This window comes from Corticium candelabrum, chromosome 20 (assembly GCF_963422355.1).
Source record: "Corticium candelabrum chromosome 20, ooCorCand1.1, whole genome shotgun sequence".
Classification (NCBI taxonomy): Eukaryota; Metazoa; Porifera; class Homoscleromorpha; order Homosclerophorida; family Plakinidae; genus Corticium; species Corticium candelabrum.
The window spans coordinates 6102261-6126908 of record NC_085104.1 but is presented as its reverse complement, the minus strand read 5'-3'; the positions used below and the strand labels follow the sequence as shown (position 1 = coordinate 6126908).

The 24648-nt window shown below is 40.2% G+C and overlaps 1 protein-coding gene and 1 long non-coding RNA gene across 3 annotated transcripts; one reads left to right on the top strand and one right to left on the bottom strand.

Moving 5' to 3' along the window:
• Window positions 1-534: 534 nt before the first annotated feature.
• On the top strand, window positions 535-2112 carry LOC134195555 (uncharacterized). Of its 2 annotated transcripts, XR_009972388.1 has the most exons (4): window positions 535-674; window positions 758-1231; window positions 1285-1327; window positions 1397-2112. It is a non-coding gene; the product is annotated as an uncharacterized LOC134195555 (long non-coding RNA). The 2 variants fall into 2 exon arrangements; XR_009972387.1 differs by lacking the exon at window positions 535-674 and having other exon boundaries at window positions 686-1231.
• Window positions 2113-6205: 4093 nt separating this feature from the next.
• On the bottom strand, window positions 6206-14150 carry LOC134195461 (mediator of RNA polymerase II transcription subunit 23-like). The gene is made up of 17 exons (XM_062664483.1): window positions 14080-14150; window positions 13966-14019; window positions 13780-13903; window positions 13653-13724; window positions 13482-13592; window positions 10804-10945; window positions 10715-10740; window positions 10562-10664; window positions 10352-10450; window positions 10115-10145; window positions 9957-10060; window positions 9733-9901; window positions 8563-8623; window positions 8198-8493; window positions 7786-7903; window positions 6636-6721; window positions 6206-6573 (listed from the first exon to the last, which is right to left on the bottom strand). Exons 1-17 carry the CDS (start codon window positions 14148-14150, stop codon window positions 6417-6419), a joined length of 1824 nt encoding a protein of 607 aa, XP_062520467.1. The 3' UTR covers window positions 6206-6416.
• Window positions 14151-24648: the final 10498 nt, after the last annotated feature.

Here is a 24648-nt window from a genome sequence, read left to right as displayed (position 1 = left end):
ATAGCAATAGGCACTGCAAGCAAAGGTTAAAGACATAAAGAGAACACCCTCTGACGGTATTCTCATTTCTGTAGCTATATCGGACCACTACTACACTGTACACGGATATACAAACGCCATCCTATAGCAGGAAGTGACATGCGTAAATTCTTTCTAGCGAAAAGTAAAATTTTTGGTAAGTTCGATCACGAGTTAGAGAGATAGTTGACGTACCTAGAGTCTCGCATCGTAACTGCATGTAGATTACTTATCTCTATAGATAAATGGCTGGCTAGAGAAAAGTATAGATAGAGTGTATGTATAGGTATCGCGTCAATATAGTGATCAACGCGTACGTTCATTCTCTGTATAGCAAATTTATCCTCTAGAGTTTAGCTAGTCTAGCTATAGAAAAGAGTACAGTACAGTCTTTTTCTACGTGAGGTTGCGTGCACCCCTCGGGGTCGTAATCGAACACCACATTACCTACATACGTGTAGACCGGCGTATACTGATTGAATTTTGATCATTGTGATGTGCGTGGAAAACACGGATCGCGGACTGCGGATTCACGGTCCTCTACTAGAGACCATCAGGGAACCTCGTGCGCGTCGTCCTCCCATTGAATTGAGCTAGTTTCGTGTAACCAGACCGCGCATGCTCTAGTAGTCGTCGACCGTGCATGCTTTCGAATCGTACGTACTTTCGTGTGCTTTTCTAATCGCGTGATATATCATCAGGAGGTATTTGGTCTAACTCTTCTCAATCGTTTCACTAGGACGTGCATGTGGTTGACGCGTGGGAGCTCCTGAAGATCAATTTCTTACTTCGCACGCTTGCTTCGCTGGTAAGGACGATTCCTCGAGTTTGGTAATACCAGTAGCAGTGAACAAGACGGTAGATCTGTGTCTACATCAGCTGTACTCTAAGTCTCTCGGCACGGCAAGAGCAGACGGTGCATGTGATTGCAAGCCAGGTGGTATTTGTGAATTGTAGACGTGCATGGCCCAGTATTGTTGTTAGTTGCTCTTTGCAGTAGTCGAGTCGTTGGTTTTGTACACTTAAAGCAGCTGTTTGTGGTTATCTAGGCATCAGGCCAGTGGCATGTCTGGTAGCGATCGAACAGCAGTCCAGTCACGGTTTGCTTGGTAGACAGACGCGTGAAAGTTTTTGTTCGGGTTTTGGTTTCTACTTTTGGAGTTCAACATTCTAGTTTACTACCAATGGAATTAATGAGGTTGCAATGCATGAGGTACGTACCAGTTAACGCGCGCGTTTAGACTGTCCTCTAGTTGGGAGTTATAGATGATCATACAGACAGCAGTCCTGAAAAGTCTACGTTTTCATGGTATGAGAGACTGTGTCATCGATGTCATTGGTTCATTGCTTGTGTCTAAGGGTCTTTTTTTCAAATTAGGTACAATGCAGCATAGCAGTCCTAAAGTGGGAAGTACATCTAGAAAGACAGGGAATATTTACTGTATTAGTGGCTGTTGGGAACTCGATCTGCCTTTGGTGCTTTCTTGATGGGCACACAATAGCCTATGCAACCTCCCCCACACTCAAAACACTAGACTTGTTTTGAATCTGTGTCTAAGATTGATCGATCGATGCATGGCAACTTCTGTGTGATATAGAAATGTATTATAGTATGGTACTCATATGTATGATTTTTTTCACGCCTGCTGAAGGCATACAGTATCCACAGTTAATAAAGGACGTACAGAACTGTACATTTAAAATTTACACAGAGACACACACAAAATAGATATTATAAAATGTGTTTTTGTTTATTGTATATGAGGAAAATAGTAATGCTAGATCACAGTCTCAATCTTCGATTAATTTCCCTACCCTAGATGACTTGCTGGTGCTTGCTTACAACCATCGATCCCTGTTACTGACGCAATTAACTTACTATGCATTAATTGCATTGTAGTTGCTGTAAATTTACTAGCTTCTTGCAACCACTCGCCAACCTTCTGTCACAGACACTGTACAGTATAGATATCATACTTATCTAGGAATTACGTAATCACACATGGACAATCAGAAAATTATTAGTTGTAATACACACATTCCTAGGATCTGTATACACCAGAGAGGACCACTTTAGTTGAGCACATTGGAAGAGTCTACCATATGGTAGTGTTGTCAGCCACGTACGGTACAGGCAGGTAGCTAGATAGCTAAATTGAGCAAGAGCTAGTACGGTCAGTGTTGCGCGTATGGATTGATGGGACTGTTGACAATGAACAAAAGTGTCTAGCTAGTGAACAGAAGCTATAGTGAACATGCAGATCTATAGTCGCCGTAAACAGAATATATACTAGCCGATAGTCGCCGTGAACAGGATAGTCGCCGTGAACAGGATAGTCCCCGGTGAACGTGAACAAGATTGTCACCTGTCAACAGGATTATAAGTCGCCATGAACACTGTACGCATATGGCTAGTGTGAACATGCAGAATAGTCGTCGTGAACAGGATAGTCGCCTGTGAACAGGATAGTCACCTGTCAACAGTATTCTAGGTCGCCTGTGAACAGGATAGTCGCCATGAACACTGTATGCATATGGCTAGTGTGAACATGCAGAATAGTCGTCGTGAACAGGATAGTTAGTCGCCTGTGAACAAGATAGTCGCATGTGAACAAGATAGTCGCCTGTGAACAGGATAGTCCTCGGTGAACAGGATAGTCCCCGCTATAGTGGGGACTATCCTGTCCACCGGGGACTATCCTGTTCACGTGAACAGGACTATAAGTTAAAGTCGCCTGTGAACATGCAGGATAGTCGCCATGAACACTATGGATATGGCTAGTGTGAACATGCAGAACAGTCCCCAGTGAACAGGATAGTCCCCGCTAGGGTGGGTTCAAATTGCGTGAACAAGATAGTCCCCGGTGAACAGAATAGGAGCAAATATGAACAGAATAGGAGCAAATATGAACAGAATAGTCCACGTGAACAGGATAGTCCCCGTGAACAGAATAGTCCCTGTACACCATGAATACCATACTTTTCATAGCATGGTAAAAGCATGGTTTGTATGGTATACCATGAATACCTTGCTTTTCATGGCATGGTGAGAGCATGGATAGCATGGTATACCATGAATACCATACTTTTCATGGCATGGTACAAGTATGGTTTTTATGGTACACCATGAGTTAAACCTGAGTCAAAATTAAGCTTTCTTGGCATGGTGATAGCATGGATAGCATGGTATACCAAGAATACCTTACTTTTCGTGGCATGGCACTTAGACATGCTTGCATTTTATAGTATGTATGTATGTATGTATGTATACACACACACACACACACACACACACACACACACACACACACACACACACACACACACACACACACAACACAAAACACGCACAACACACGCACAACACACGCACTACACACACACAACACAAACAACACACACACAACACACTCACACAGTACACACAACACACTCACACAATACACACAACACACACAAGGCACACACAACGTGCGTGCACACACACACAACGTGCGTGCACACACACACACACACGTACAACAAACAAAACACGCACAACACATGCACTACACACACACAACACACACACACACACACACACACACAACACACACACACACACACACACACACACACACACACCACATACACAACACAACAAAACACACACACAACACATACACAACACAACAAAACACACACACACACACACACACACACACACACACACACACACACACACACACAACACACACAACACAAAACACACACACTAGAATTTTAAAAACTTTTCCCTGAAAAAATAGATGTAGGGATTGTATAAACAGTAACAAAAACAAGATCTATAGATAATATGAACCAAAGCCAGACATCACTAGTGAATCCTTCCAACCCCAAAATGTATAATGTAGTGAATGTGGGGGTTGGAAGGATTCACTAGTGATGTCTGACTTTGGTTCATATTATCTATAGATGTTGTTTTTGTTACATTTTATACAATCCCTACATCTATTTATGTTTTCAGAGAAAAGTTTTAAAATTCTAGTTTGGTAAGTTTTTAGGAGCACAAAAAGCGCAACATATACCTAAGGTGTACATGTCTTCACTAGGGCCTGTACGTCTTTTCTAGGCATGTCTAAGATTTAGCGCGTTTTCATTAGCGTTAATTAAACCTGTTTATACATGTATGTAACAGCTTTTGCTAGACATGATTCAGAGGTAGTTTACTCAAGCTCAAGCTACCGGGTAAGTCTACAGGGTAACGTTGCACGAATATAGATCCTAAGTTTTAGTGTCTTTGCATTGCTCTTTCCTCTGTGCGTGTATAATTGAATATGCAACGGCAGTTGGAATAGAACTTGGCCTAGTAGTCAAAGCCAAAGATTATCACATACGGCATATGCGTTGCAAATAATGGGTTCCCGTATAAATTGCTCTGTGTACGTAATTATTTGTCAATTTTGCTCCTGTGTACAACGCAGATCGCAAACAATTTCAGACTACACCGGACAATGGCAAACATGATCGAATTACACAGTTCTGGTGGTAGACTCTTTCATAAACTCTCTAGGCATAGTTGATTGGCGCTTCGTCCATTGTCTCTGGTTGCCATGGACAAGCATCGCAAATACTGCTCTGTGATTCACCCGAACTGTGCAACAGCGTTGATGGCGGTCAAAGGATCAAATCTGCTTGAAAGAAGCACAAATTTTTTGACATTCCATTCAGTTTCTTTAATCAACAAAAGAATAGAGTTCGGGTAATTCTAAAGCGCTTTCTAAAGTTTAACAGCAGTACATAACGTACAAAAAGAGATATCCGTGGAGAAGAAGAAGAAAAATCAGAACAAAATTGGCGCATGGGCCTCCGAGGCTAGCAACTGTTTTCTAGATTGTTAGATAATTATTGACCAAAACAAAAATAGGAAATAGTACACAACGTGCAAACATTTCATTTCGTTAATTTTGAGAAATTTTAGTCTTCATTTACTATGTTTTCTAGGCGTGCAAAAAGACGACCACACCCCCACAACGCTCCAAAACCTGGGCAATCCCTACATACAGGGTACTATTGTACCCTGATATATATATGCCATATAGGACCACGCCCATTTCTGTTGTGCGACCCGGTGTCACAGGAAATTCTGTCGCTAGAAAAGTCTGTCGCGGCGACAAAATTTCCTAGGAAATATTGTCGCCCTATTTCAACGTAGCGACAGTATATCCTAGGACGTTCTGTCGCGTCTAGGAAATTAAGTCGCTAGCGCTTATTTGTGTTCGCCTTGCATCATGCATCAGTTTGAATCAGTTAGTCTCCTGGTTGCAGTAATATTTCCTTTTACCATGCAAACTTTCATATGTAGTTGCAGAAATAAATAAGCAAAAAAGGTTGCACATGTCTAAGCAGTGGTTAAAACAGATGGAAAACAAGTTGTATAGAAAAAATTAAGGTATGTAGCACATCAACATAATTATACACGTATGCACTTGGCAAGGGCAGTGTTATATATACCTAACAATCATAAGAAATAAACAACTGAGAGGTCATATTCATAGTATAGTGCACGTGAGGATACCATGCTTTATCAGCACAGGCCTTAAAGATAATCTGGGAGGTTCCATTAACCTCACAAGGTAATGTCAGCCGAGTTTTGGAGTACAGATACATGCGCACTTGCGATGGTGTACCGAGCGACAAAATTTCCTAGACGCGACAGAATGTCCTAGGATATACTGTCGCTACGTTGAAATAGAGAGACAATATTTCCTAGGAAATTTTGTCGTCGCGACAGAATTTCCTAGCGACAGAATTTCCTGTGACACGGGATTAGAAGCCTCGCTACGCTCTGGCAACAATACAAAGGATGGGGCGACGGAAGTTCATGAAACTTTTTCGTTGCCCCAGCGCGCCCCTCCCCCGCATGGGAACGTCTGGCCACGCGAGACTAGCTGTTACATGTGCATGTGCTGAATTAGAGTGTGGGACATTGATGATATTTAGTTAATTATCTTTGATCACGTTGACGCATCTGTCTTTTCAAAGAATTATACGTTCTAGCAACAAACTAATGACTAATTAATGATAATGACAATAGATAAACAGTAGATAGACAAAAATGAATAAAATTTACATTGATATTCACTATAAATAAACACATACCACATGCACTCGCGCGAACGCGCGCGCACACACACACACACACACACACACACACGTAGCTCTGAAGCGAGTAGAACACAGCTTCATTTACTATAGTATAATAGCCAGTTTACCTATTGAGAGATTCTATAACCAAACATATGCAACCACAAACAATTATATGGGAGACAGTCATACTACTAAATACTAATGCTTGATTTACATTACACAGCTCCAACACCTTAATAAACTTACTTTGCATCAAAAATTCAATACATTCATGCAGTTTCCGATACGCCTACTTCAGAAGATTTTGATGGTGCTAACATAAAGCTGAGTCTTGAAGACAACGTAGAGTGTGGTTGAAGACTTGATATGATCTCACTAATGTCATCCTTGCCAGCATCACCAATCAACGAGTACTTAATGTGATAACTGACAAATAATAACTTCACAACTCAAATAGTTAGACAACAAAACAATGAGATCAACCGTACAAGAGATCACAGATGAGATCAACGTTCTGGCTCACACCACCACTAGCATCCACTGTTCTCAGAATGTTGTACAGAGCAAGAACAATCTGCAACATGCATTGTGTGAGGACCACACAATAACTCTTTACAAAGTGGCATGGCAATCACACAAGCTTAATTAATTAATAAACTAACGTCAACAAACACATGAATAGAACTTAGTCTCATGCAAGAAGGGAGGGGCAAAAAGAACTCGATAGAACTGCTAATTATAACCAACTTAGGCCGTGTTCCCACTAAATTTTAGTTTAGCCTAAGCGAGTTCATAAACTCAAGGTGACTGTTTCACAACTAAGGACTCATGCACCAGGATGTATGACGTATCTAGACAAGACTGTTTTGCAATGGCGCGGTATTCCTGAAATGACGCTTGCTGTGCTGCTTTGTGGAGTGTCACTGAGACTCCAAATTCAGGTTCATGCAGTCGCTGCTGATTTCTCTCCTCTATTTGATGACGCTTCCATCTTTCAAGCTCGAGGCAATCCCTAGCAACAGAATAATAGGAAATACCTTCAAAACAGCGTTGTGAGCAACCATCTTCAAGCACGCACGTTATCATCACGTGACAGTTAAACTTAATTAAACCACTTGCTAAACCTACTGCAAATGGATTTTGGAAAAGAGAATATAACTATTCTAGTGCAGATGGAAACAAGTTGATCCTTAATCCAGTTTAGCTGAAACCACTTGCTAAACTGGTTCAAGCGCTAGTGGAAACACAGCCTACGGCAACATTCACCCTTCAGAACCGTGCAACAGTAGAAATTGATGTCGATGACCGAAATTGGCATCAAACAAGGCCTTCGTCAAGTATTTTTGGTAGAGTACAGTTATGGCAATCTTGGCTTGGTTCTGAAGGTGCTAGTGTGCATGGATGCGGTATTATATTAGTGTGTTACTACCAACATCAAGTAAGCACCACAAACATACATGGGTAAATTAGTCACAGATTAAAATAAATAGAAATAAGTCAGCCTATTGTAATATTTTAATTCATATTCAATGCTACTATTATATTACATAGTATACAGTGCACATAACAAAACGTGATGTCATACAGGCTAAAACCCTTAAATTTGATTTGTTATGCCACACAAAGATAAAAACTCACTTCAAGGATACTGCTGGGTCGTTCCAAGTGAAAACGTCCAAGCATTGGTGCAACCAAATAAAACACGTACATTAGCTGCTTTTCTGTGTGAACAGACGGTTCTATATCTTTGATAAAACTATAACACCAAGTCAACCAAGACTATGAATTCCTTACAGGCGAACACGTGCACACACACACACACACATGCACGTGCAGACACACACACACACACACACACACACACACACACACACACACACGCACGTGCAGACACACACACACACACACACACACGCATGTGCAGACACACACACACACACACACACACACACACACACACACACACACACACACACACACACACACACACACACACACACACACACACACACACCATGCACACATGCAAGTGCACATGCCCAACTCATACCTTGCAAAAGACATTAGTTGCCCAACACTTGAATGATGCCAGAATGATGAGCACAAAACAAGGGTCCGTGATGCTGCTTCTCCAAATGATTTGTCAAACAATTGATCAAATCCATCAGTCGCATTGACATCTGATTCAATGCTTAATCTCTGCTTCTTGGCAGGAGGTGCAAGAAGGTCTTCTAAACTAAACGGTTTCTCTGACTCATTTGAACCAAAACCTGATAATTGATCAGTCGAGTTCAAATCTTGAAGATTTATCATAAATTGGTCATTCAAGACCTTCCAGCATGATATCTGAATAACAAACAGACAGGACATGCAAATGTCAATATGATTGAGAAACCAAGGGAATAAGCATCTCACTGGTAAGGCAGTCAACAGCAAAGATACCGCATTGATAACTGACATGCTGGAACGGTTAGCTCTACAACAACAAAGTCACACAATAAGGCTATAAAAGATAACACAATGGCATATACCAACAATTCAGGAGATCAAAAGAAACCGCATGCCCTTCAGTATACACGCAAGTTAGTAGATAAACACACACGCACACATACACACACGTGCGCACGCACACACACACACACACACACACACACACACACACACACACACAAACACACACACACACACACGCACACACACACACACACACACACACACACACACACACACACACACAAATGGACAAATGGATAAATGGACCAATGTTAAGCCCTCCACGTCTTTCGACGTCGACCTTAAGGTCAGTTGCGGAGATAGCTCCCCCTGCCTCTACAGACAGGGACTCCATGCGCTACGTGGAGTCTTGGGGTCAGCGCTACAATCCACCTGGAGCTTGGCCAGAGTCATCCAGGGACACTGACAATGGCGCAGCTCTAGGACTGCACACCAAGGCCCACATGTACCCATCTGCTGCATAATGTTACTGCCAAGCCAGCGGTCTTGTCCACCCCAGTCAATGACCAGGTACACATTTATACTCCTGAGTCGAGAGAAGCAAGTGTGGGTGAGTTTCTTTCTCAAGGAAACTGCAACAGTGTCGCCTCCACTAGGATCGAACCTTCAACCCTCATCACGGAATACAAGATCCCGGATGTCATCACCAACGCTCTACCATCTGCGACACACACACACACAGACACACACACACACACACACACACACACACACACACACACACACACACACACACACACACAAGCAAGCAAGCTGACTGGATAACACTCAAATGACAGGCAGATATGAAAACAAGCATCAAAGCAAATAAACAACAGACACAATCAGACCCACAAACAAATAATCAAGCACTAAACAAAAAGACACAAACCAGACACAGTCAAAAGAAGTCACCAACAAACATAAACAAACAGACAATCAACCACCAAACAGACAGCCTAAGTCAATCCATCACCACACAATAACAGTGTCCCAAAGCACAAGTGGACAAAAGTGGACACATACATAAAAACAACAAACACATAATCAACATTAAAACACACTCATTGTCTCAAATACAGTTAAACTCACCCCATAGCAACCACATCTAGCAATGACCTTCCAACAGCAGATCCATGTTGATTTGGCAATGCCAACAGCTCAACACTAGTCGTATACAACACATGCAGCACAGGAGTTGACAGTTCAAGAAACCGCCAATCACCCCTGTTGAATTGCTGAGGAACTTGACCATTAATCACTTTAACATGCAACCATATTAACAGCACAGCAGAGACCAACAACTGTTTCCATACCTTCCATGAACCGTTGCACTACTGCATTGAAGTAATTTTCATCCGGTCGCCACTGAGATGCTGAGTCTGATGTAAGATACTCTACGTAGCTCTGAGACAAACACCTGACAATAAAAAGTTGTTAGACCTACATACACCACTTCAAGACATGAACATACCAAGCAGACAACCTATCCAATGAACTTTTACCTAAAACACGTACAAATGCAATTCAATTAAATTTAAGTTCCTTCTTATTAACAGACAATTTACAGGTATTTCTAAAACACTCAGCTAACTGTTATCTATCAAACGCATATGATCATCTGTTATATACAACTGAGCCGCCGCAACATGTAAACGACACCACCAAAAAGTTGCTACTAACAAAACGGAAGCACCTAAAACTGGCCTACCTAGCACAGCTCCAACTAGCTTTTTCTTGATTCCAGGATTGTCTGCCAACTTGCTATGGTAGTAATGCAATGTGTGGTAGAGATGCGTCAAAGGTCGATCTAAAATTGCATACAAAATGCTTACACACACACACACACACACACACACACACACACACACACACACACACACACACACACACACACACACACACACTGTATATGACTTACCATGAAATCTATACAAACCACCAAAAGCATCAAGAAGCTGCTCCAATGACTGCAATGTTTGTGGCAGCAGCTCAATAAGTCGATGAGAAAATATATCAAATACCTACACTTAATCAATAAATATGCAAAAACCAACACTATGAATGAAAGTACCGGCAAGAATCGAAGGCACACATTTCCTATTGCAAAATAAAAAATTAACTGGTACCAATAATTCTGTATCTCCTTCGTTAATTAATTACCATAGTAAATTGGCAAATATGTTTTTTGACTGTGAGCTGCTCGATCCTGGATGCCCTCAAAATAAATCAACTCGGGATGATTCTGATGGAAAGTAACATGTTTCATATGCCAATCACTTTGAAGCCAATATTCTGGAGAATTCTGCAAAGAAACAAAGCAGATATGCAAACTATTGCAAACAATCTAATAAATAAATTAAATTAATTCAGTTTATAGCCATGAACAATGTCATCCTAAACTATTCAGAAGGAAAATAAACAGTAATTGAAAATACATTATTAGTTTTTTCACAGTGTGACTTGACACTCTGAAAACGGCATAGTCTGTACATACAAGCTCTATCGATCACAAACAGACCCATCCTACCAATAGTATATACTCTTGTTCAATTTTATAAGTATTTTGCCACGCAAACAAAAATACAAACAGAATAACAAAACAACTCAGAATAGCTATTATATCCCTCGTGCACCCTGAAGTAGTTAAAGACAGTGCAACATATTTGAAGCCTCCATACAACCAATAATGTATCTTTCTTGTATATCTTCAAAGCAGATGTGTTAATTAATAAAGGCCTCAAATCTGATTCTTACTAATGTACTTAAATATTTCCTAATTTACATTTAACTAGCTGATTAGCTCGTTCTTTGCATGGGCAAATTTAACTAAGTTAACACAAATTTCCTTCGTGTACCGTTTGTTGGGCGGATACAACACAAAATCGCAGACAGCCTGTTTCGGTATATAACCAATTCACCTCTAAAGTCACAGCTATTTCAACATTCCTGTTAGACGTTGTCACCTCGCATATGTTGCCGTGTTGCTATCTGATTTGCCCATTCTTAGCCCAGGAAAACTAATTCGAATTTCTGCTTATAAATGGTAATTGGATGAAAATTACACAAAATCCCGGATAGCCTGATACCTGTATGTGAGACCAAATCAGGTCTAAAGTTGGAGCTATTTCTACATTCCTGTTGGACGTCATTACTTCAAAGATGATGTTGCTGCCCTTGCAAGCAACCGGTGTAGCTGATTTATCCGTTCTTTGCCTGGGCAAATCAACACAAATTTTCACCCATAGCGGTCACTTCCGAAAGAATAATTTCTTCCCATATGTGTGACAAAAGTGCATCTAAACTCCCATTTACTCAACATTCGACAATGGGTTCACAATCTAGTGAGTGCATAATTGGGTCAACTATTATACAGCATAACAGTAAGCAACCTAGCTAAAACGCATGTATTCTATGTCAGTACTCCTGTGCATCATTAGAATAAAAACCCTACCATATGGCTCGTTACGTTAAAAAAAGTAAATCAACTACAGCTTACTCAGATAACATAGTCTGATGAAACTGCTAGATAGCATTGTGACGTACCAATGGCATGTAAACCACAATGAAGGCATGTAAACCACAATGAATGATGAAAGTGACCACGCTTATGAGAAAATATAAAATATCTACCCTAAAAGAAGAAAATTATTTGGGAGAAAAATTGTGCTTTCTAGAAACATCACTAGTCACCCTACCGCTATAACGATATCTCTGTTTTTCGCTAATACATCGTTATAAGGGTAATATTGTTATAAAGGTAAAGCAATCTGAACCACTGTCTGTGCACAAGTTCTTACTTTAAACTATACTTAGTGACATTTAAATGTTCCAACTGTTAGCTTAATTAATTACAGTACACTAGTCATCGATCTACTGGTCCAAGGTCGCTTGTTGATGATGAACAGAAGTAACCATTCTGTCTAGTGAAGACTTGATTCCATCAGCTGCCTGCAGGAGTTCCTTGTTCTTTAGTATAGTTAAGTTCTGAGATAGGAAAGTGGAAACGGCTCGAATATGGCAACGGGCATCTCTAAGAGTGATTACAGAAGGGTTAATGTTGTCTACTGGGTCTTCCGCATCCCCCACAGCAGCACTTGACTCCATGTTTGTTGCAATGCACATGCGCAGCTCGCATTCTTAAGTACCTCGCAGTACTGTGCGCACTTTTAGCATATTAATATCAATGAATATCATTATACAACTACTACAGACGCGTTTCGTTCAAGCAACAGACATCAAAATAGGGGTAATATCGTTATAAAAATATCGTTACAGAGGTAAATTTTTGTATTGTACGGTATCGGGAAATTTTGGTTTCAGCAGCTTCTATCGTAATAAAGGTAATATCGCTCTACAGGTTATCGTTATAAAGGTAGGGTGACTGTACTTGTGCGGAATTAATTTGTGCGACAATAAGGCCATGCGCAAGGAAAAAATATATGTGGAATTTGTTTTGTGCGATGGGCTTGTGATCGCACAAAATCGAACAAATTTTTCTCCTGCACAAATTTCTTCTTTCGGTGTATTTACTACATTCTGCAAAAAGAATCAATAATCAAAGAATAGTTGTCTATTTCCTGACAATTTACAGACATGCAAGACTTTTCGAAGAAAAGAGTCAACCTCTCAAAGGGGGATCCTCCATTCCATTCATTTACAAAACCCTTCCTCTTAACGTCCCAGGTGTGTGCAAATTTGGTAGTGATTGGTATTAAACTGTGGTCATGCATCAAATACATATATTACCTACATATCTTTTCAGTTATATATATACCAGATTTGATGTACTAGTAATTGACTGTCTCATTATTGACATTCAAATTGACAATGAAACTGACCTCAGCAAGAAAAGCAGTAACACGATCTTTGAATTCTCGTGTCCTTGCCAATAGCACATGAATGATGAGTAGTAATACATTCAGCTCATGTATGTCATAGTGTCTGAGAGTCTACCATACACAATACAGCAATATGCAATACAAATACACAAGCAAAAACATTTATTTCACCATGCACAGCAGTAGACGATCCAAAGGAATAACATTGTACTTCCAAACTAGATCATTCAGAGAAACAACCGCCTAAACAATCAGGTTGAATGCTCAACTCCTTCTTACTATGACTTCAGTAACATACTTTTTTAATAAATATTCTCTGGTTGTTTGCATCGTTTCTCATTGCTTGTAGAAAAGCAACAATATAGTCAATAAGAGTGCGAATTTGAGTAGCAAAAGTCTTAGCGGAAAGGGTTTCCAACACGCTGCATAAACACAAATAACTTCATCACATAAGTATTAACTAATATTCACAAATAACCAATACCCATATGCAAGAGGAGGTATCTTTGTTTGATCTAACAACATCTTAAGCAGAAGACTAACAATGAATAAGTTTAGAAGAGTTACACAAAGGTAGCATCATATGCAATGTACTCACCAAAGGAATGTTGGAGGGCCACCCTCTCGAGCAAAGTGCATCACAACCTCTTGACTTGGACCAGCAGCCATTGCTAGTATATATATATATATATATATATATATATATATATCATTTAATATTAAATAATTCTACAATTAAACTGCCAAAGACGAACAAATAATAGTTCTAACAAATTGCTAAACGCTTGACTAAATGAAAGTCTAGTTTTTGTCATCGTTTTAAAGGCAATTATATATATTTAAATTAAAACAACATATATTTAACAGACTAATGGTGACTCAGTATAGTATATCAAACCACAAAGTCGTCACTGCATCATTAAGAAGTTGTAGTGAAAGCAGACTAACAAATACAAACATATCCATCATCTAACTTAGTGACCGTGTGATATCCAGACGTAACGTTTCTATATATTTAGCTTAGTTCTGATGTATGTTGATATACTGAAGCTTTCCATTAGTTACTATTGATAACAAAATCGAAGCACATTGTAACACACAAACTGAAAGTTTGAATTGCATTGTCACCCATGGTACTGCTACAAACAGATAATTGCATGCTGCCCAACCATATCGTACTGTCATGAGATCCAAGATATATGACTGCACGAACATAATCAAATAAAGAAACTGAATGGTTTTATTTAAGTTAACGTGGACCTATATCAGTGTGCTGAACGATACAAGACGTGTTCAAACTAGGGTTTAGAACTGCTTGGAGGTAATTTGCTACTGCTTAGCATAACCAACTACCTACATCAGATCAGTTTACAACAGGAATGTGGGTTGGAGCAGGGTTATCCTAGCCCTGCTAAAACTAGGATTAGAGCGGGGTTTAGCTGGGGTTAGCGCTTGTCAAAACATTCCAGTTTATTCATATTGCGTATTACAGCAATGAATCAAAGAAGATTGCTCTACTTTGTGTTGGTCTGGCAGTTTTTCTTCAGCAAATCAAATCCGCAGCATGACTTGTGGAATTCTGTAGTGAAAGACATTGTCGCATTTATAGATTTAGGTAGCTGTTGCTGTTCTATCACAGGCGTGTGGTCCCTACATCTGGAGAAGGCACTCAAAGATGGAAAGCGGTCAGAAACATTTCAATTCTTGTGTGGAAATTGATTAGCATGTCTTGAGTACATGATACAATCAGTTACAGTCTGCTAGAGTTCACACAGCCTATTATGACTAATTAGAGGCAACTAAGCAAGCTCAACATGTGAGAACACACCTTGCCCATGATAGCACAGCAGGGTGTTATGATGAATTAGCACCCCCCCCCCCCCCCGGTTGTCTAACTCTAGTGTGAACAGGGCCACAGATACAACAGCTGACATTCAATTGCAACAATCACACCACAAATAAACATAAGATTATCTAGTATGTATGAAACTGAAAATGTATGTATGTATGTATTCGATGCACAGCCACAATTCAAGACCAATCGCTACCAAATTGGCACACACACACACCCGACATGTTAAGAGGAAGGTTTTCATAATCCAATTTGATGGAGGATCCCCTTTGAGGGGTTGACAGTTTTCTTCAGAAAGGCTTATATATTGTCTGTAAATTGTAAGGAGTAAATGACTATTTGTTGATTATAGATTCTTTTTGCATAGTGTAGCGATTATATATTTCAAAGTTTCTGGTCACTTTCATCATCGTTCAGTTTCATTGTAGTTTACATGCCATTGTTATGTCACAATGCTATCCAGCAGTCTCATTACATTGTGTTATCTGAGTAAACTGTACTTTGTGGTTGATTTTGCTCTTCTTAAAAATCAAACTACATCCAGAGCTACTACCTAGCAACTGCGTGGTGGGAATCGCTGAAAATATACCGGAAGTTGTCACAAAGTTGAGTCATCAAAATACATTTGACTCGATCAACAAGAATGCTGCCTAGAAACTGCGTAGCCAGAAATCTTGCTGGTGTTTTGTCAAAATATTGACCCATTTGAGATGCCACCAATGAAGAGGACTGCCCTAGACCGTCGTGCATCTGTGGCCAAGAGACAAAAAACCTTGAGGAACCAAGAGACCCCAGAACAACATGAACGAAGGCTGTCGGCCAACAGGGAGCACATCACGTGAGTACGGAATGAGGAAACTGCAAAACAACATGAAGCAAGGCTGTGGGCCAACAGGGAGCACATCAAGCAAGCACGACAGGAAGAGACTCTAGAACAACAAAAAGCGAGGCTTGAAAATCATAAACAATCACAAGACATACCAAGACTGACATCTGAACGATGGAAGGGTGCAGCTCTCAGCTACAACCCATCAATGAACTGCCACGCATATCCTCATGTGCAGATTGGCGCAATGTCACAAGAGTGTCAGTAGTGGCGTGCTCTAAATTGGGCAGATGAAACTCCAGGCATGTGCTGCAGCAGTGAAAAATCAATCTGCCCCTATCTCTGCAGTTGATGAGCCTCTCAAATCTTTGCTCCTTTCAGAAGGGCATGCTTCCAAGAGGTTTGTGAACAACGTCAGAAAGTACAACGCAGCATTCCAAATGACAAGGTTTGGATGCACTGAGAAAGTCCGTCTGCCAGGTTTCATGCCCACGTTTAAAGTCGAGGGCCAGGTTTATCACCAAATCGGGGCCATAAACCTCTTGCAGATGAGGAGCCACAATTCTTACAAATCTATTATATAGACAATGATAAGGAACAAGAGCAACAATGCAGAATAGCGCCTGGAGTAAACTTTGGTATTATCCTTTCTCTCCACAGAGAGAACAATTATGTGGCTAGCTTCAAAACTGCCATAAAATGTACTTGCCAAAGAATAGGATAGTTATCTGACCAGACATAGCTCTGAGCAGTAAACATCAAAGACGATGTAACGTCCCACTTACAGATGAGGTTGCTGTGCTCATTGTTGGCCAACAGTTTAAAAAAGCACAACATTGTGCTGCAAAGCACAACAACCAGCTTCAATGTATCGATGTAACACATAGATCATAAGATGCATTTCAGTACCCACTGCTATTCTGTCACGATGAAGACGGGTACAACTTCGAACTACATCAGGTTGATCCGACAACAGGACAAAAGAGACACAAGAAAGTGTTGGCTATGGACTTTCATACAGGATCTTGGTCACATTTGTAGATTTTAATCATCTGCTAAGGATGAGAAACCTTTTTGCAACAATTCTTGGTGGACATGTAAGCAAAGATTCAGTCAGAACAACTGCAGTACATACGTCACAACCAGACTAAACTGCGAGTCGATGACTATATTCACTGGAGGGATAGCATGACCGGGTATACTTCCCTCTTCTTTTACGGGCAGACCGCGCTATATGCACAAACGGACAAGATGCCATAATGTACATACAAAGTATGACCGGCTTGTCCTTTCCATCACTTTTACGCGTAATCCGTGCTGGCCAGAGATCAGAAAGGAGCTCATTCAAGGACAGACGCCGCATGACAGGCACAATCTTTTGGCTAGAGTCTTTCACCTCAAATTGAAGAAGCTTACGGATCTTCTTACAAAACGCGCCATCATTGGGACTGTACGCTGCCACATGTACTCAACTGAGAGGCAATAACGAAGGTTCCCCATTCCCACATCTTGATTTGGCTTGCTGAGAAACTCTGGCCTACTCGAATTGGCACCATTATCAATGCAGAAGCCAAATCCTGAAGAAGAGACTCACTGCTCCACGGAGTTATCAAGAAGCACATGGTTCATGGGCCATGTGGTGCACTGAACAAGAAGTCGCCCTTCATGAAAGATGGCAGATGCACCAAACAGTAAACAGCTCCTTGAAGAAACTCAAACAAGTCACGATGGATACCCTTTTTATTGCAGAAGGAAACCTGAAAATGGTGGATGCACTGCTAAGGTTGCAGTCCCAGGATGCAACAAGGTAAAGATTGACAACAGGTGGATTGTCCCATATTCTCTGCTACTCTGCAACATCTTTGATGCAAACATCAATGTAGAGTATTGCAATTTAGTTAAGTCCATCAATTTACTAGTTATCGTATAGGCACGTCAAGGATATCGTTGTTATTCCTCCGAGGGGAGTGGCAGCTAAATGCAAGATAATTACCGAGACAAAGCCAAGACAATTATCGAGGCAGCTAGCTGCCACTCACCAAGACAGAATAACAACAATACCGAGATTTGCCCATACGATAAGTGATTCGTATCATGCAAGGCCATTGGTTGGCTTGATTTATTGTTCATTTTGAGCTGAGAGTACGTAAAGTTTACTTCTTACTTGTTTGTCAGTAACCATTCTGTAACTAATTGGACAGAGTCTAAATGCATTGGTCATTTAGTAACTCATTAAAGGCATATCAAATCACCTGCGTGTTATTGAAACCAGCTGTGCTGTGCTGTTAATCATAGCAATGGTAGGGTATACGCGTTTTCCTTGACAGCGATAAGGTATTAGTGTACAAACGATTTGTACTCGCTGTAGTAACAAATCAGGGTTGGCAAAACCTGCGTGACATGATACAAATGCAAGTACATCAACAAGAGAGATTGCAAGAATACAAGAAGGCAGCATGGCGTATTTTAGACTTTCCAATACATCAGAGGTACCTACCAGTAAAGCACTAAGTGTTCACTTGGAGAACGGTCAACGTGTCTATTTCAATGAGTCCAATATCAGAGACAAAATTACAGAACTGCCCATGGCTACCTGACAGCCTATTTTGAGCTGTGCCAGCGAGACATCTTTGCAAGGACCCTACTGTACTGCAATGTGCAAAAGTATTACAGATGGAATAAAGCCAGCAAGAGATGGAAGCGACATATCCAGGGCATGCAAGTGGAGGGCCACCCCAGGTCAAATCCTGTGACACTATTGGTAGAGTGTATGCTGTCCATCCCGGTACATTTCTGCGTGTGCCTTCTACTTCATGTTGTTAAAAGACCAACATCTTTTTGGAGATCTTCGAATAGTCGATCAAAGAATGTGCAACATTCAGAAAGGAATGATCTATGAGAGGTTTTCTTGATAACGACGGCCACTGGAATGCACCCTTGGTAAGCTGCCATCAGTTGTTGTCCACGCATGCTGAGAAACCTCTTCAGTGTCATGATTGTTACATGTGGGCTTGAAAGCTTGGCAGAAGGCATACTGCTGCAGGTGAGACCACTTTGTGATCCATGTACAGTATAAGTTTTCCTGTACAATGTTTGCATACTTAAATTTTCAATTTGTGTGTTTTCCAAAGTACGCCATCAGAATCCTAGCGCACAAGTTGACTTTAATGACAACATTTTCAATAAAGCACTGATCCTTTGGAAGACAAGGTTCTCCATTTAGGAGGTGAAGATCTCCAAATGTATGGTATGCCAACTCCTCAATGACATCAGCAGGTGTGCATATCCAGGGACCTGATACAAGAGACGATTGAGCTACAACCAAGAAGAACTAGAAAGGCACATATCAAGCAAAGAGCCCCTGTTAGTGCCAGACCAAACCACTGCCTATCAGATCATCTTACAAAAAGTGCAAACTGGATCTGATGGTATCACATTCCTTGATGCACCCCGTGGTACAGGTAAGACATTTCTACTTAACCTTCTCCTGGCCAAAGTGAGGCAAATAAGAAAGATTGCTGTTGCAGTGGCATCCTCAGGCACTGCCGCTACCACTGCTTTCTGGAGGAAGGACTGCTCATTCTGCATTCAAGGTTCCACTAACCTAGCCAACATGAAAACACCAACATGTAATGTTAATACGGGAATTGCTGTAGCAAATGTTTCGATATATTGCCAACTAATCGTTTAGGATGAGTGTACCATGGCACATAAGCTGGCATTTGAGGCACTGGACGGCACTTTGCAAGCTATCATAGGACGACAAACACATTTTGGTGGTGTCAGTATTCATCTTGTGGGCAATTTTGGCAACATCTGCCTGTAGTCTCAAAACGAACTCCAGCTGATGAGCTGCCTGCCTGTTTCAAATCCTCTTTGGTGACAAAGTCAAACAATTACTCTGTCTACCAACATGAGAGTGCACTTGCAAGGAGACACATCTCCAGATGACTTTGCATCACTGCTTCTAGAAGTTGGCAATGGAGATCGAACAGCCTGTTAATTGTGAAGGCCTAATAAGCTTACCACCTGGCTTAGGTCAAGTGGTAGAGAATGTTGAGGCCCTGTACAAAAGGCTTTTCCAAACTTGGATCAAAACTGCAAGAATCATAGCTGGCTCTGTGAGCGTGTTATTCTCGCATCACAAAATGAAATGGTCAATATCATTAACACCAAGCTTTTGATGCAACTACCTGGAGAGGAGAAGGTTTTGAAATCTATCAACACCATTGTGAAAGCAACAGAAGCTGTGCAGTATCCAACTAAGTTCCTAAACGCTTTGGAACCTTCAGCCATGCCATCGTATAAGCTTAGGCTAAGAGTTGGCTGCCCAGTCATACTTCTTCAAAACTTAGATGTACCCAAGCTTTGTAATGGCGATTATCAAAACAGATTTCATAGAAGACACCATCTGACTGGGCAAGGAAAGAACAAAATGTATTCATTCCAAGAATTCCACTAATTCCTTCAGACACACCCTTCCAATTCAGAAGGCTGCAGGTTCCTGTGCGTGTCTGCTTTGCGATAACCATCAATAAAGTACACGGCCATCACTGAAAGTAGTAGGAATTAATTTGGATTTGCCTTGCTTTTCCTATGGTCAGCTGTATGTTGCATGTTGCATGTTTGAGAGTTGGCCAAACTGACAGTCTTTTTGTCTATGCATGCGTCCTGAAGGAAAAACCAAAAATGTTGTGTATGCAAAAGCAATACAGTGAAATGATGGTATTCCACCAAATCTTTAAAAACCGGCTTTCTAAAAGCCACCAAACATCCTCATAGAGAGAACCTACTGACGTGTGCTGCCATTGTGCTACTCTCTTCATACTGCCAGTACTTAGTACCAGTAAAAAGTGCAATAGGTAGAAAGAAATACCTATGTAGTTGTAACTTTCACCTGATAATATAGCCCATACAACAAACGGGTTCAGAATCTAGTCTACACCATTTCCAGATCAAATTTGTTCATAGTCACTTCAATTTGCATTCTGTCAATTTAAATTGTACTTTGTCAATTCAAATTTGCATTATGTCAAATCAGATTCATTCAAAGTCATTTCAAATTGGTCACTTGTCAATTTCAAATTCATTCACAGTCATTCAAATCTGTCATGAGTCATTTCAAATTTACTATGTCTTGCTAGTTATAGTGTAGATTCATGTCGATTGCACTGCTCTTAGTTTGGTTAGTATTTTGGATGTGCGTTAAGCTATTGAGCAAACTCTTGATGTAATTCTTGAAGGCAGTATCAAGAAAACAGACTTTCTGTAAACACCCCACTGGGCACAATTAACGCATATGCAGGTAGCACATCAATGCCAAATTATGAAAGAAATTGCTAAAGAAGCAGTTGAATCAACTTTAGATCCACTGTTGGTTGTCCGTTGTTTAGTTAATCAAAGGCACTTGCCAACGATTATGTAATATGGACAGACATGATCTCCCTCTTGGAAATTGACATGAGATGACTTAATTAACTTGGAGTTGTGTTTCATTGTGTACTGTAATGTCGTTTGTGTAATGCAGTGTATTTAGTTTACAGAATAGTGTATACATGCCCGGTTTCAATCTATTTTGGTCAATCAGTAAAATCGCAGTTGTGGGCAATTAACATCAGCATCAGTAGCAAATTTGAAATGACTTATAACAGATTTGAATGACTGTGAATGAATCTGATTTGACATGATGCCCATTTGAAATGACAAAGTATGAACTTCAACTGACAACGTATAAATGTGAAGTGACTATGAATGAATTTGATCTGGAAATAGTGTAGTATAAACTAGAGTTAAGAACATTTTCAATAAAAAAAATGAGGAGAGATGTAGGGATTGCATAAAAACAATAGAAGCAAGTTTTACATGGTAGTGGTGACGTCATCTAGTCTTTCCGACTCAATGGACAATAATGTATAGAGTGTGTGTTGGAAAACTAGATGATGTCACTGCTATTATGTAAAACTTGTTTTTATTGTTTTTATGCCATCCCTACATCTCTCCTAATTTTTATGGAAAATGTTCTTAATAATAATAATAAAAATAATTTATTTTTATCACACCAAATCTGGTGTAGTTCCCTCATAGGGGCAACATAAAACACACACACACACACACACACACACACACACACACACACACACACACCTACACACACCCACCACACACACACACACACACACACACACACACACACACACACACACACACACACACACATGTAGACAAATGACATAACTAACACACGTAAAAACACTACCATCTACCATATCCAATCCGTGTCCAGGATAAGTATGTCTAACTAATAGCAAAGCCAGACCTCTCACAAGTTCATTTCTTGAATCTATGGCCCGTTTAAGAAATTTAGTCTGTGGTATTTTCATCTTAAGAGATGCCTCAACAAATTCTGGAATTCTTTCCACTATACTCTCTTTGTCTCATACCAAGCCCACGACGAATACCTTTTCGATACACTGTGTTAATTAATAGACGTCTCTACTATACTTCGTTCAAAATTCTACAAATGACTTCCATAGACAAGAACTGGAAATAGTTGCCTTTTCATGATTGTCATCCATATGCTATCTTTTGGACAACTTCCACCAAGTCAGCTAATGACACCATTCACAACAGCATAAATTTTCTTTTTCTAGCCTCCAATGTGCTCTGTACCATACAGCAACCATTCATGACAATGCCCAAATGTGTTATTTCCTCCTTGTTTGGTAATCTATTGCCATTGAGAAAGACATCTAATTCACTAGAGTGTTTCCATCATCTCTGCTTGAATGTAATCATGACACACTTTTTGGTGTTGTATATCAGATGATGCTCATTTGCATACATAGTACATATATATAACATTTGTTGTAATCCAGCAACATTTGGGGACACTAATGTTATGTCGTCTGCGTAAGTCAAGCACCCGAGGTATAGATCTGCTATTCTAGCTCCGAGACCAGAAAGGCTAAGCTGTGTCAAAAGATCATCTATATAGAGATTGAACAGAGATGGAGACAAAACGCTCACTTGTCGTATACCATTTCCAACGCCAAAATGTGAAGAACAGTGGTTGTTCCACTTAACTTCCATTTCGTGACATGAATACCACTTGGCAAGAAATTTAACCAAATATACAAGAGCACCTCTATCCAGTAACTTGTTAAACAGACAATAAAAGAAAACTTTATCATATGCTTTTGATAAATCAAGAACTAGTTTAATTAACTCGTATTTGTTCTAGTGCAAAGCACTAGACTTCATAGCTTAAATAATCCTGTCATTCTGAACCATTACTAAAGTGTAGATCAAATGGTAGTTTAGAGACGGAGTAAAGGTATTCCATACGCAATAGCAGTACATGTGACACTGTTAGGGATAGGAGAGTAAGGGTGCCCTTCTCCTATCTCAAACGACACTACATGTCAGAAATCAAGTGCTGTCATATGCACTATTAACTATTTAATTGAAGTATCAGAGAAGGAATGGTATGATGAGGCTGTAAGGTCAAGAGCAGGCTGGAGTACATTGTGTCGTGATGGTTTGGAACATTGGAGAGAAAGAATGGGGGCACGTGCTCAGGTGGCAGTCAGGGATGTGATGTGTGAGGTGTGCTCCAAAACCTTTAGAAGACAGGGTGATAAGGCGAGACACAAGTGCATGGAAGAAAGAAGGAAACGTATAAGGAAACAACAGGGTGCAATCCAATGTTCAAATTATTTCAAATGGTTCCAAAGCAAAGGAGGATTGGACAGTTCACAAATGTTTAATTAAAATTCTAGCAATCACAATGTTCTATCATCGAACTTGTTGCCTCTTGGAGGCAAGCGTAACTGTTTTATGGTAGCTTTTTAACAGGACAGGACAGGACCACAAACAAATTGAACAGAGGATCCCCCTTTGAAGAGTTGACTCATTTCTTCTTACATCATCTGTAAATTGTCAAAAATAAATTACTATCCGTTGATTATCGATTCTTTTAGCATAGTGTAGCAACTAATTATTATAAATTTCTTGTAAGTGTGGTCACTTATCCTTCATTCACTGTTGTTCATATGTCGTTGTTTTAAATATGTCACAATGCTATCTAGCAGTCCCAACAGACTGTGTTATCGGAGCAAGCTGTAGTTGATTTTGCTTTTCTTAAACATCAAACTACGTCCAGAGCAAAGAGATAAGTTCCGAAGAAAAATATTGTTGCTGACCAAATCGATGTTAAGGTTTTCTTTCTAAAGATGAGTCCATCAAATCAGGACCATGCAACCTCTTACAGATGAGGAGGCAAAGTCATACAGATATATTTATGAACAATAATCAGGAACAAGCAAAGTGACCATTCAGAATAGTGCCTGGCATGCAGCAGGTATAAGAAATACCCACAAATATAGTAGTAACTTTCACCTGCTAATATAGCCCGCGCAAAGAACGTGTTCAGAATCTAGTATACGATCGAACCTCCCTAATTCAGACCTTTGAGATCTGGGCACAATCCT

Bases quoted from the DNA above. Each gene is read 5' to 3' on its own strand.
- LOC134195461 (XM_062664483.1), bottom strand. From the start codon at position 14,150: ATGGCTGCTGGTCCAAGTCAAGAGGTTGTGATGCACTTTGCTCGAGAG. The intron at 10,451-10,561 runs GTAAGTCATATA...ATGCAATTTTAG, and splicing joins TGGTTTGTATAGATTTCATG to ATCGACCTTTGACGCATCTC. The intron at 10,146-10,351 runs GTAGGCCAGTTT...TACGTGTTTTAG, and splicing joins GCTAGTTGGAGCTGTGCTAG to GTAAAAGTTCATTGGATAGG.